A 15,192-nucleotide genomic window follows, 5' to 3' on the forward strand; every position below is an offset into this window, starting at 1 on the left:
CATATACGCCAGTAGAGTAAAAAGTGATACCTGCACACACACACACACACACACACACAGACAGACAGACAGAGAGAACGAGAGAGAGGGAGGGAGGGGGGGAGGAGGAGCAGGAGGAGGAGGAGGAGGTGGTGGACGCCTTAGTTCGAGAGCGCGTCGCTAGGTGACGCAAGGGCGCGCTCGCGTCGCGCCGGCCGCAGCTTCAGTCTGCAGCCGTAGGTCGTGCAGCGCGGATCGGAACAGTTTGCCTTGCGGTGTGGGTAAGAGCGCGGCGCCGCCATGTCGCGGAAGCTGCTAAAGTTCCTCATCCTGTTCGACAACACGAACCTACTCTACTTCCCCGGGCAGTTCCTGTCGGGGCGCGTGCTCATGGAACTGGAAGATGAGACACCTGCTCTGGGTGAGTCTTACGTACTCAAAGCACAGGCGGCTGCCTACTCCACTACACGCTACCTTTGCGCGGTCCAAGCCGGCCAGCACTGGGCTCGGTGGATGACGAGAGCGGCCGTAAGGGATTCTGCCGTTTACGGTCACTCCCATCGACCACCGCGCCCAGTGCCGGCTTGTACTGCGCGAAAGGTACTAACACGGCATTCGTCAGCCGTGCTCGGACGTTAAGAGACAGGCGTAGATGACACACACCATCACATGACGTTACGTTGAAACGAACATCTCGTTCACCTGAATGCAGGTATCCATTTGCAGACGACTTTTGGAATACTACAAAATTGTTAAGGCTTTCGTGGCCACTTGTTGACAAACTGCCTATTGGATTCTGTCTCGGGTTCTTCGGTCGACGTTCGTCTGATGATTTTACTGACGTTTCGCCAGCGCGAGTGGCTGGCATTGTCAAAGCTTCAGCCTCCATTGCCGGTGGAGAACTGGCCAGTCGCGCTGGCGAAACGTCAGTAAAATCATCAGACGAACGTCGGCCGAAGAAACCCGAGTCAGAAGCCAATAGGCAGTTTGGAATACTGTTAGATTTATCTAGATATTTCCAGTAAAGGTTTCTTTCCTGCAGTGGTGAAATACTGTGCAGCGTTTGGTTGCACCGAAGTATATGTGAAACGTAGAAATGTTTAGTTCCATAGGCAAAAAGCTGTTTTAAAAATACGAAAAAAAATTGACGAACACATCGTTTGAAAGTTAAGATGATGCTGGTTCTCACGTCTGAAACTCGATGAATGACGAAGATTTTAAGAGGATACGCTGTTAATAATTTTGTGAATGTTGCAGTTCTTCTTGTTTCCGTGCTTGCTAAGAAAATTGGAGAGGAATTCCGTCGGATGTTTGTGGTTTTGTTCCACGCAGACCTGTTTCGGCACATTTTGTGGTATCTTCAGTGGGTTTGTGTATTTTTTTGTGTTTTATTTGACAATAATCGCCCATTTTACAAATGTAAATATTGTGTACCATAAGTTTACTTTGAAGATTACCATGTAACAATTTTGCAGAAGAAAATAAACAAAGCCGCTACAGGTAGCACAAAGAGTACTGAAACATGTCTGGGAGAAACAAAACCACAAAGGTGTCTTGCATGAAGCGTAATTCCTTTCCAATACAGTGTTAATATGTAATTCGCTACTAGAATTTTCTCTTTAACCAACGTTTTCTAATTTATGATGCTTCTTATCTTGATGTGGATTAATCAAAAGCCATGAAACGTAAACGCATATTCAGCACAAAAATCGGACATTATGAATGGAAATTGATGTGCTTTCTTATAAAACCATAATAAAACATTTCACACGTATCGTTCGGGAATCGTCAGAAACAGTAAATGCTTCCTTCGAAAAGGTGATATTTCGTCTTCCACTACTCTGAAGCAACGAACTGAATGACTCACGCTGCAAGAAAGACAGGAATTCGCCCAAGAACTGTAATACTGTCGTTTGTAAAAAGAAAGAACTGTCAATACAATGTTTCCAACTGTTCGTTACCCTTTTACCTGTCTAAATGCAAAGACAATGGCCATCACGTTAATATTGGCAATTTCGGAGAAATTAGGCCAAATCTACTACTACACTGCTGGCCACCGTAAATGCAACACCAAGAAAGCCAAGAGGTAGCACAACAAAATTTATTGTGTAGATAACATGTTGACCAAGTATCAAATGATTACGTTTACAGACGTCTGTGACATGTGGTTCCTGCCAGAATCAGTAGCCAGAGTAGCCGCCATTGTTGGAGATCACCGCTGCCACACGTCTCGGCATTGAGTCAAAGAGACGTTGGATGTGTTCCTGGGGTACAGCAGCCGAAGCAGCTTCCACACGTTGCCAAAGATCATCTGGTGTGGCAGCTGGGTATGTAATCTGGGTCACTCGTTGAGCAACCATGGACCACATGTTTTCTATCGGCGAAAGATGCGGAGAGCGAGCCGGCCAGGGAAGCAATTCAATCTGGTTATTGACGAAGAACCTTTGGACAATGCGTGCCACGTGTCGTCGCGCATTATCCTGTTGAAATATGGCTGTGGCCGAGCCCTGAAGGTCAGGAAGGACAACTGGCTCCAGCACCTCGGATATGTAGCGCCGGCTATTTAAAGTACCGGCAATGCGTACTAGAGGTGTGCGACAGTAATATCCAATACCGCCCCATACCATAATACCCGGTGCAAGACCAGTGTGGCGGTGCATAATGCAGCTGTCCAGCATCCTCTCTCCACGGTGTCTCCACACTCGAATCCGACCATCGTGGTGCTGCAGACAGAAGCGTGCCTCGTCAATAAAGACAACGTCATTCCATTCTGCCGTCCACATCCGTCTGTCATCACACCATTGGCGACGGAGACGTCTGTGGTTCTGCGTCAATGGTAGACGAAGCAATGGACGTCTTGCGGACAGACCACTCTGCTGTAAACGGCGTCGAATGGTACGCGCAGACACTGGATGATGCGTTACAGACGCAATGTGCTGTGCTATGGTTCGGGATGTCACTGAGCGATCCGTCACTGCCATGCGCACAATTTGCCTATCAGCACGTGCAGTGGTGCACCGAGGTGAATGCGATCGACCACGTCGGTTCATCGTACCCTGCTGCATCCAACGGTCACATATCCGCATTACAATTGTTTGGTTTCGTCCAACACGACTAGCGATTTCTCTGTATGATAATCCACACTCTCGGCAAGCCACTATCCTTCCTCTGTCGAACTCGGATACTTGATCAAACGATGTTCGCTGTTGTCTACGAGGCATAACTGATCGTCTTGCGAAACAACCACAAGGTAAACACACGTGCCGAACGTACACTCGTCGAAATCGCCAAGCCTTAAATGGCGCTATGAGGTGGCGCCACAGGCGCGCGTGATGTGCGTCTGCGCTGAAATTCTAATCAGTTGCATATCTCATCGCTGCAAACCCATGGTGTAAATTTCACTTGATTCGGATGCTTCCTTCAGGGTGTTGCAATTACGGTGGCCAGCAGTGTATATGTCTAATACTAATAAGTCGTTCAATGAATACTTGTTTTCAGCCGTAAATGAAGAAAACTGGGACTGGTAGCTCCACTTCGCTTAGTGCATAACGACAGAAATTCGACATTTTGCCGCCCGCTAAGTGACTTAGAGGGTGATTTCAAACCTTAGCACGACGGAGATGAGGACGTGCGTGGTCATCATGCATCTATATATAGCCTAGGGCTGCCACCAATCCCACCGGAAAGGGGTGCATTGGGGTGCTAGCACTACTTCGCCACGCGGACACTGGGCAACTGACGACAGCTATTGTCGGAAGACAACGTCTATGTTCCCATCAGTACACTGGAAATTACTATAAACTGCCTGGCAGAGGTGCTTTCTATCCTGCCACATATTAAGGCTCGACTCTGGCTCTGAGCACTATGGGACTTAACATCTGAGGTCATCAGTCCCCTAGAACGTAGAACTACTTAAACCTAACTAACCTAAGGACATCACAAACATCCATGCCCCAGGCAGGATTCGAACCTGTGACCGTAGCAGTCGCACGGTTCCAGACTGAAGCGCCTAGAACCGCTCGGCCACCGCGGCCGGCACATATTAAGGTTTCTTCACTATCCATTCACGCAAGGAACATGTTCCACGGATTTGACATGGGAAGAAAGATTATTTATTTATACTCTTCGGAGCGACATGTTATTACTATAAAATAACCTCCACTGCCTCTTTTGGCGCGGGCCTGAAAGACATTCTTACATTAATTATCGGAATTTTATTAGGAAAGTTAGCTATCTTTTATCGACTGTCGGCCAGATAGGCGATTCTGTCAGTCTCTAAGTCACTCAAACAAGGTAGTCACCATTCGTACCGCCCTTCCTGGACATCGGCCTGGTATGTTGTCCATGTACGTGAAGAGGCTTGCGTCACGGGCTCTCCAAGTGTTTTGAAACCGACTGTTTCGCAGAATTCTATCAAGCCAGACACTCGCTGCAATGGGTGTACGTGATAGCTTCACTGGGTGTTGCCAGACATTCCTATCGTCAGGTGATAGCATGACGTGAAGACTCCGGTTGTGATGCTGTGATCCTACAGAGTCGGAGGCTATTGCATTGTTACGTTTCGTGAACTTATTATTTCTGTATTCATAGTGATAATGCAAGCATTTCGACGAGGTTAATATTTTGTCCATTGTTGGCAGGCTGCTACGACGATTGTCAGATACAAGTTTTTTGTAGATAGCGCTGTCGCTAGTTCTGTTGTGTCGCGTTACCGAACTGTAGAAGACGTCGGGAGGTTTACAATATTACCTCGTGCAAGGAAGTGTCTCGAAGATGGAACGTGATCGGTAGTGGGCACGCAACGCAGAAAAATGCCTCGCACAGTACCGAATAGAAGAGAAATAAACTTTTAACGCACTTCCGGTGGCATAAATCTGGTATTGGTAACGCCGTACGGAAACCTGGAAGAAAAAAAATTAGTGTCGTTTAACTTGTTTGTAGATGCTTGAAAGTGGCACAAAAGTAGAGACTTCAGTAACGCAAAGAAAACAGTTACGGCTGAAAGTGGGCGTGACGTCATTTAAAGGAGAATGAACGTGAAGCGGAACGGTCCATAAATTCAGTCGGGAATAAAAGGGGATGGCAGATTTTTGGTTCACTGGTGGCATACAAGGAAAACGCATTTCGTGTAAGGAACAGTGGTTATAAGCAAGTCGCGTGATTCAGAGAGGAATATTGCTCGAGTGTGTGGGATGCCTGTTAGGTTGAAGTCTTGGAGCGTACACAGAGAGAGAAGTACATATAAACACGCTTGCTTCAGTCGCAGCGAAAGAAGAGAGTGACATAAATGGAGCAAAGTGTTGCTCTTTAATGGTAGACATTCGAACAAAGACGCCCAGTGCTGCGCTCAAACCTTCGTACATGGGAAGTAACCAGACCCCAGCAGGTAAAACTAATAAAAATTGTTTTAAAATACTTAGATGTCATTTGTACCGTCTATTAAGGTCAGTTATCCGCAAAAAAAAAAAAAAAAAAAAAATGCGTTTGTGTACAGTCGGTGTGTGGAGATTAACTGGTCTGGGTATCTACATCTACATATATACTCCGCTAGCCACCAAGCGGTGTGTGGCGGAGGGCACAATTCTCGCCAAAGTCATATTTCCCCTCTACTGTTCCACTTGCGGACCGCGTGAGGGAAAAACGACTGTCTTAACGCCTCAGTACGGTCTCTTATTTCCCTCATCTTTGAATGGAGATCATTGCGCGATTTGAAAGTTGGTGGTATTAATATATGCTCTACATCCTCGGCGAAGATCGGATTTCGGAATTTAGTGAGCAGCCCCTTCTGTTTAGCGCGCCGTCTATCTGCAAGTGTGTCCCACTTCAAACTTCCTATGAGAGTTGTAACGCTCTCACGATGGCTAAATGCACCAGTCACGAATCTTGCCACTCTTCTTTGCACCTTCTCAATCTCTTGAATCAGACCCAACTGGTAAGGGTCCCATACAGACGAACAATACTCTCGACGAACTAACATATTGCAAGCTATTTCCTTTGTTGCAGGACTGCATCACTTCAAGATTGTACCAATAAACTGCAATCTACAATTCGCCTTACCCGCTACTTGTGTAATCTGATCATTCCATTTGAGATCATTTCGAATAGTCACACCAAGATACTTGACGGATGTTACCGCTTCCAAAGACTGGCCATTTATTCAGTACTCGTACATTAACGGGGATTTTCGCCTTGTTATATGCAGTAGGTTACACTTACTAATATTGAGAGATAACTGCCAGTCATTACACCACGCATTTATTTTCTGCAAATCCTCATTGTATTGTTCACAGCTTTCGTGTGATACTACTTTCCTGTAGCATCATCGGCAAACAGTCTCAGGCTGCTGTCAATACCACCAACCAGATCGTTTATGTAAATCGTAAAAACCAGATGACCTATTACGTTGCCCTGGGGCACACCTGCAGTTAGGCTTGTGTCTGTTGAAGTCGCCCCGTTCAGGACGACATACTGCTCCCTGTCTGTTAGAAAACTTTCTATCCAACCGGATATGTCATCGGATAGACCGTAAGCGCGCACTTTTTGTAGCAAGCGACTGTGCGGAACTGAGTCTAACGCTGTGGAAGCAACACCGGGTAACAGTGAGCTATGACCAGCAGATTCACAATCATAAATGACGTATTATTTCCGGGGAAATTCTAAACATCTGCTTATAGCAATATGTATCAACACATACAGTGCTTGTAATATAAGGGCCAGTGAAATGAAAACGAGGCAGATGGAAAAAAGGTAAGTTAACTGTTTATTATTTCAAAAGCGATCGCCGTGACTGTTAATACATTTATCTCACTGTGAGACAAGACAGTCGGTGCCTTCACGGAAAAATGTTTGCGTTTGCCAATGGAACCATGATTATAGCTAGTCGTGCGCGTCTTCTTCTGAAGCAAATCGAGGGCCACCATGTCTTTCTTCATGGCCCCAAAAATGTGGAAATCTCATGGGGGAGAGACAGGAACTGTACGGAGGATGTGTAAGGGCTTCCCATCAAAACTATTGCAGCGTAGTCGAAACAATTTTGGCAACGTGTGGGCGGGCACACTAACCCGGTTGCCGTTGGCACCTGCAAACATTCTCCCATGAACGCATTGACCGTCCTGTCTCATAGTGGAATAAATGTATTAGCAGTTAAGGCCATTACTTTTCAAATAATAAACTGTTTACTTATTTTTTTCCATCCGATTCGTTTTCATTTTACTGCCCCATCTACATCCCAAACTAGAGGTTAATGTGTTCTGTGTTCTTTCCTTATTCGTCATCGAAGAGCAAATGTGCAGTTTCAATGAAGTGATTAAAGTACAGCAGCACCGAGAGAGGTGACGCTCTGATCACTAAACGGGACTCACATTCGGGAGGACGACGGTTCGAACCCTGAGCCCGCCCATCCTGATTTAGGTTTTCCGTGATTTCCCTAAATCGCTTAACGGAAATGCCGGGATGGTTTCTTTGAAAGGGCACGGCCGACTTCCTTACCCATCCTTCCCCAACCCGCTGGGACCGATGACCTCGCTGTTCGGTCCCCTCCCCCAAATCAACGAACCAACCACGGACCAGCAGGGTTCTAAGACCTGCACAATGCGATTACTGTGGCTTCTGGTGGTGGACTAATACTGTCCCAGTACCGCGTGTACACGTTGCCCTTGTCAAACGTGCATAATGTTCCATTCAGATTTTGCTTCTGTAGTCTTTAGTTCCACTAACACTCAAATATCGATGCAGAGTTTTGCGGATGAATGACTTTATCGTTGGCAAAACAGACACATCTCAGTATTTTAAAATAATTTTTGATCGGTTGGAGCTGCGGTACTTCCCTTGTCATAAAACTGAAAGTAAGCTTTTTCCAGGACGAAACATGTGAACATTATTTTATTAAAGATCCCAGCAGAGGGGTCGGATCAACGATTATTTCAGAGGAAATATGACGCGGCCTAAAAACCCAGAAGATTTTGACAGCGGCCACGAAAGCGTGAAGTCTTCCTATGACACTGTTGTTGTTGTGGTCTTAAGTCCTGAGACTGGTTTGATGCAGCTCTCCATGCTACTCTATCCTGTGCAAGCTCCTTCATCTCCCAGTACCTACTGCAACCTACATCCTTCTGAATCTGCTTAGTGTATTCGTCTCTTGGTCTCCCTCTACAATTATTACCCTCCACGCTGCCCTCCAATGCTAAATTTGTGATCCCTTGATGCCTCAAAACATGTCCTACCAACCGGACCCTTCTACTTGTCAAGTTGTGCCACAAACTCCTCCCCAATTCTATTCAATACCTCCTCATTAGTTATGTGATCTACCCATCTAATCTTCAGCATTCTTCTGTAGCACCAAATTTCGAAAGCTTCTATTCTCTTCTTGTCCAAACTGTTTATTGTCCATGTTTCACTTCCAGACATGGCTACACTCCATACAAATACTTTCAGAAACGACTTCCTGACACTTAAATATATATTCGATGTTAACAAATTTCTCTTCCTCAGAAACGCTTTCCTTGCCATTGCCAGTCTACATTTTATATCCTCTCTACTTCGACCATCATTTGTTATTTTGCTCCCCAAATAGCAAAACTCCTTTACTACTTTAAGTGTCTCGTTTCCTAATCTAATACCCTCAGCATCCCCCGATTTAATTTGACAACATTCCATTATCCTCGTTTTGCTTTTGTTGATGTTTATCTTATATCCCCCTATCAAGACACTGTCCATTCCGTTCATCTGCTCTTCCAAGTCCTTTGCTGTCTCTGACAGAATTACAATGTCATCGGCGAACCTCAAAGTTTTTATTTCTTCTCCATGGATTTTAATACCAACTCCGATTTTTCTTTTGTTTCCTTTATTGGTTGCTCAATATACAGATTGAATAACATCGGGGAGAGACTACAACCCTGTCTCACTCCCTTCCCAACCACTGCTTCCCTTTCATTCCCATTCGACTCTTATAACTGCCATCTGGTTTCTGTAGAAATTGTAAATAGCCTTTTGCTCCCTGTATTTTACCCCTGCCACCTTTAGAATTTGAAAGAGAGTCTTCCAGTCAACATTGTCAAAAGCTTTCTCTAAGTCTACAAATGCTAGAAACGTAGGTTTGCCTTTCCTTAATCTTTCTTTTAAGATAAGTCGTAAGGTCAGTATTGCCTCACGTGTTCCAATATTTCTACGGAATCCCAATATTTCTACGGAATCCAAACTGATCTTCCCCGAGGTCGGCTTCTACTAGTTTTTCCATTCGTCTGTAAAGAACTCGTGTTAGTATTTTGCAGCTGTGACTTATTAAACTGATTGTTCGGTAATTTTCACATCTGTCAACACCTGCTTTCTTTTGCATTGGAATTATTATATTCTTCTTGAAGTCTGAGGGTATTTCGCCTGTCTCATACATCTTGCTCACTAGATGGTAGAGTTTTGTCAGGACTGGCTCTCCCAAGGCCGTCAGTAGTTCTAATGGAATGTTGTCTACTCCAGGGGCCTTGTTTCGACTCAGGTCTTTTAGTGCTCTGTCAAACTCTTCACGCAGTATCTTATCTCCTATTTCGTCTTCATCTACATCTTCTTCCATTTCCATAATATTGTCCTCAAGTACATCGCCCTTGTATAGACCCTCTAAATACTCCTTCCACTTTTCTGCTTTCCCTTCTTTGCTTAGAACTGGGTTTCCATCTGAGTTCTTGATATTCATACACGTGGCTCTCTTTTCTCCAAAGGCCTCTTTCAATCGTTTAAAAATAGACAGGCGACAACAGGAAAAGGCGCGTGTCGATGGTACAGGAAGAATGATTAACATTTCTTCTTCTAGAGCCTGTCCGTTCCAGATGTTGGTGACCACCAATAGCTATATCACCTCTGCTTCTTCCAGAAGGTTACTGGCTCGTGTGTGAAGTCAAGTTGCTTTGTGCTCTCAAATGATCTTCATCTTCCTATTTTACCAGATATCTTTCCCTGAAGAACGTTCAGAAGCAGTTTATACCTATTTCCATTCTTAATTTCGTGCCCAAGATACTGCAGTTTACTGTATTTAGGAGTTCTTTTACTCTCTCTATTTTGAGGAGAATATCGTTATTAGTAATTTTATCTGCCCATAGCACTCTTTAGCCATCTCTAGTACATCCATATCTCAAATGCCTCAAGTCATTTGCCTGTCGTCTCGGTCAAAATCGAGATCTCAACTCCGTAGAAAAGGATAGGGAATGTGTAGAAACGAGAAATCTTAATTTTGTTTCGGAGGGCAAGGGTCCTGAACACAGTAGCCGATTCACAAAACGCAGCTCTAGCTTTCTCAATACGGATTTCCTATGAGTTGTCCCATTCGTTGTTAGTTTACAGATGTGCGTATCTGTGTACTTGTTCAGTATCATTAATGTTTAGATGACAGTTTGGTAAATCTTTCTTGCTGATGACTTTTACTTTTGTTTTCTGATGTAGGTTTTTAGGCCATAACGCTCATTACTTTCGTTATTCGGGATACATGATGCTGAAGACTATTCAAGCTGTCAGTTAAATATTGCATTATCATCAGAGTAGCCTACATTGTTCACTTCCTCCGCATTCCGGACTATTCGTACCTCGACATTTTCAAGGACTTCTTTGAAGATATAGTCCGAATAAACATTAAAAAACAATGGCGAGAAAATACAGCCCTGTCTTACTCTTCGGCATCTCTTTAATATGATAGATTTCTCGTTTCCTACCCTCATAGCAGTACGTATATTCATTCCAGTATTATCGTACTAAAGAATAGAAAATATCTTCTGGCGAAAACGAATTGGACTTGCTATACTTTCACATTGCATTGTTCTCAATCTGTAACGGTTTTATTTCAACACTGGATGACATTGCCTAGAGCGTAACTAGAAATTGCATTTATTTCTCTACGAAAGCGTGTGATTTCTATAACAATTCGTTTGCGAGATGAATTTTGAATGTACGTTTAGTTTTCAGTACCATAAGCGGGTCATCATGCGTCTGATATCATTCATATTGTGCCAGGCTTCTTCCAACATTCATAGAATCGTCTTCTGCTTCACATCTTATAGTTTGGAGTATATCTGAGGAAACAACAAAAACTGTTTTATGTAATGATAATTTTCTTTAAGCCTAGCACAGTTTGATTGCTACTAGGCGCATGACGCTCCAGATAGTGGTGCCGAAAATTAAATACGCATTCAAAATTCAACTCGTAGACAAATTGTTGTAATAATTAAACTTTTATAGGTAAATAAATACAATTTCTAACACTGCTTTACCCATTGTCATTCAGTGTTGGCGTAAAACCGCAGCCTCTTGAGCGTTGTACGCGAAGAGTAATGCACTCTGAAAGTACTGGATGAACCTATCATCTATTCACATCCAACTCCTCTTCACGGATGTTTCGGAGAGCGTAGCTGTGGGCGGATGTTGAGGACAACTGATGGTGGCGCCCTCCATATGTAATAGCGCTGTGTTTCGACACCTCCCCCTCCATCTTGACAGCAACACGTCATCCACTCCCGCTTCCAGATGCCGTGGACAACTGGTCTGAAGGCCTCAGTTTCCTAATCCATTGCGCTCACCCACTTCCAATTTTCGTCTTATGAAACGAAATCAGTTCTTTTCTTCTTCCTTTTACCGTCTAGAACCACGTTCCTATTTCAGTTCTTAATCTTTTGTTGTTCTTTTCTTCATTCCGTCATTCACTCACTTTGTTTCCTTTTGCCGTCTGTAGACCATTTTGCGCCAGTCTTCTTTTCCTTCCTGTCTTGGAATCCTTCCAGTTTTGAACATTTTTCCCTAAATGTCTCTCTCTCAAATACTTCTGCTTCTCTTACGTTATTCCTTTCCAAGTCTTTCCTAACCTCTTCAATGCAGGTGCTTGTTAATTTCCTTTCCCTATGCTTGCTGAGTCTATCGTTATCTAATCCATAAATATGTCCAATATATAATAATCTCCAGAATGAGATTTTCACTCTGCAGCGGAGTGTGCGCTGATATGAAACTTCCTGGCAGATTAAAACTGTGTGCCCGACCGAGACTCGAACTCGGGACCTTTGCCTTTCGCGGGCAAGTGCTGTACCAACTGAGCTACCGAAGCACGACTCACGCCCGGTACTCACAGCTGTACTTCTGCTCAGTTGGTAGAGCACTTGCCCGCGAAAGGCAAAGGTCCCGAGTTCGAGTCTCGGTCGGGCACACAGTTTTAATCTGCCAGGAAGTTTCATATAATAATCTCGTCTCCTTTATTGTTTCTGATATGTTTCTATAAATTCATCGTTAGTTCTAAACTTTCCAAAATGCTACGTTTTTATGAGAACCTAACATTTTCAGAATAAACTTCTTTCTAACATCTGAAATTTGTCTAGGCGCTTCATTTCGGAATCGCGCGACTGCTACGGTCGCAGGTTCGAATCCTGCCTCGGGCATGGATGTGTGTGATGTCCTTAGGTTAGTTAGGTTTAAGTAGTTCTAAGTTCTAGGGGACTGATGACCACAGATGTTAAGTCCCATAGTGCTCAGAGCCATTTGAACCATTTTTTTGTTAAGTCCCATAGTGCTCAGAGGCATTTGAAATTTATCAGGCTTGTAATACTAGTCATTCGCTAGTATACGAGCATTCTGTTTTTCTTCTCTTTTTTAAAAAATAAAAATTGTGGTAAGTTCCTGTGGGACCAACTGCTGAGGTCATCGGTCCCTAGGCTACTTAATGTAACTTAAACTTACGCTAAGGGCAACACACACACACACACACACACACACACACATGCTCGAGGGAGGACTCGACTTACGACGGGGTGAGCCTCGCGAACCGTGGCAACGCGCCCAAGACCTCGCGTCTACCAGGCGCGGCCATTCTGGTTTCACTATTGTGTTGGAGTACTTTATTTTAAGTATATTAAATAAGCACTTTTTGCTGTAGATAGTTTAGTCATCCCATACACCGTTTTCCACCCTGTATATCCTTTCCTCTCAAGCATATTTTTCTAACCTTTTTTCTTCAATTATCTCCCGCAAATACTTGATTTTGTTAACTTTTCTATTTGCCCAATATTTGTTGTTAAATATTTTGGAGCACTTTTTATATTTGTCATAAATTTCGTTTTCTCTGCAGAGGCTTGAAGCCTGTCATGTTGGCTGTCTCTTCCAGAGGACTGACTTGCGCCGCTGTATCAGAATTTCAGAAAGTATGGCAAAATCATCCGCAAATGCTGGGCAATTTATTGCAACACCTTTGTTCTTTATCGCGAGCACGAGTAGCGATATTTTGAAGTCTCTCAGTTTTGTTACAACTTTTTCCATGACACAGTTGAAGAGAAATGTAGATAACCCGTCCCTTGTCTGACTCTGTATTTATTTTGAAAGATCCAGATACCTCACCCGTAAATTTTACTTTTGAGATTGCATCTGTCAGAGTTTCTGGGATTAGGTTAGCCAACTTTGTTTCAACTCCAAATTCACCGGATTACGACATATAGGATTTCCCTATCAACATTGTCCAAAGCTTTTTTTTTAAAAGCAAAGAATGTTACAACTATGTCTTTGACTAATTACCGATTTCAGGTTGAAAATGTCTTCAGACCAGGGTCTTTCCTTTCTAACTGATCTTTATATTAACCCAGTTCCTCTTCATGTTTCTCTCCATTCAAAGAGAACGTTAAACTCGCTAGTTGGGCTGATGGGTTTTGACTTTCACCTCTCCAAAATCTGTTCTTAGTCATTCATTGTATTGTTTGTGTGTCTTCTGACCGTTTCTGAGAGTTTTTAAGTTTCCTCTGTTGTCTGCTCTTCGTTAGTAGCCTATTGTTCCAAACGCTGCGCGATTTCTTATCCTGTCTTACACAGTGTCCATTTGTTGTCGATTTTTCTTAGTTTCTTCAAGTTAACCTTGACCTTCGCTGAGCAGCCTATCTTAAATAGGCCTTTGTGCATGTTTTGCCGTCCACTATGAAAATGTGTGAACAAAGCACCAAGAACCTGCGTGCGCGACACACGCTGGCCCATTACACGACGTAATAAAAGCACCACCGTTGGCGAAGGGCCTCGTAATTACGGCTCACAGATCAACTCTCTGCACCGTTAAATCCTTTTAAGAAGGTCTGCTAGACTCGCTACTTTCAAGTGTACTAGTGGAATGTAACGGATCAAAATCAAATTGCGCTGAGGAAATTAGTAAATGAGAACTTGGACGAAGTATATGAGTTTTGCTGTTTGGGGAGCAAAATAGCTGATGATGATAAATGCAAATCTGCAATAACAAGAAAGCATTTCTAAAAAAAAGATACATATTTTAACTTCTAACATAAATTCAAGGGTTAAGAAGTCGTGTCTGAAAGTATTGGTCTGGAGTGTAGCCTTGTACAGAATTGAAACCTTTGTAGCCTCTTCCACCCGTTATTCAGTTCGTACATTGTGCAGGCAGTAAAGGAAATCAGAGACAAATTTGAAAATGGAGTTAAAGATTAAGGAGAATAAATTGAAACTTTGAGGTTTGCCAATGACATTGCAATTCTATGAGAGACAGCAGATGACTTGATAACTTGAATGGAATGTATAATGTATATAGCCAATGTTATAAGACAGACAACAGTAAAAGTGAAACAAGAGTAATGGGTTGTCGTCGAATCAAACCAGACGATACTAAGGGGATTAGATTCGAAAATGAGGGAGTAAAGATAGTAGATAAGCTTTACTATGTGGGCAGCAAAATAGCTGTGGATGGCAGAAGTAGAAAGGATAGAAAATGCAAACTGGGAATAGCGACAGATGCTTTTCGGAAAAAGAGAAGTTTCTTAACACTGAATATAAATGTGTTAGGAGGTATTTTCTGAAAATATTTGTCGAAACTTGATTACAACACGCTGTTTTTCACGCATCGACATAGTTTCGTTACACACTATAATTCGGAGTCCTTTTGCGTTATATGGGTGAAAGTATGTAGACATGAATGTAAAATATCGTTAACGTTTGTTTTATTTAAAAAAGCTTTAAGAGTTTTCACAAAAAACTGGAGACATTACTTTTCAGCACGCCCTCGATAGCACAACTTAATTAAAATAAGGGATCGATTGACGTGGCACATTTTTGAGGCCTCAAGAAATCGCCAGTTTAGTTGCTGGGGGGAATGGATGTGGGATGCAGTAGTTATGCACAGGATAGATAGACGTGAAGAGCTACAACAAACTAGGTTTTGCACTGAAGGCCTCAATAACTTACCGTACAGGTCTCAGAGTAGATTTA

The 15,192-nt window shown here is 43.3% G+C and overlaps 1 protein-coding gene across 1 annotated transcript in view; it reads left to right on the top strand.

Annotated features, from left to right (window-relative positions):
• Positions 1 to 211: 211 nt before the first annotated feature.
• The window catches only part of LOC124798204 (arrestin domain-containing protein 17-like), a 158,257-nt gene continuing 143,276 nt past the window's right edge, over positions 212 to 15,192 (top strand). Inside the window, exon 1 of the mRNA XM_047261506.1 lies at positions 212 to 400. Within this exon, the coding sequence (XP_047117462.1) occupies positions 280 to 400 (121 nt within the window). The 5' untranslated portion in view covers positions 212 to 279. The remainder of the gene's footprint in view (positions 401 to 15,192) is intronic.

This window comes from Schistocerca piceifrons, chromosome 5 (assembly GCF_021461385.2).
Source record: "Schistocerca piceifrons isolate TAMUIC-IGC-003096 chromosome 5, iqSchPice1.1, whole genome shotgun sequence".
NCBI lineage: Eukaryota > Metazoa > Arthropoda > Insecta > Orthoptera > Acrididae > Schistocerca > Schistocerca piceifrons.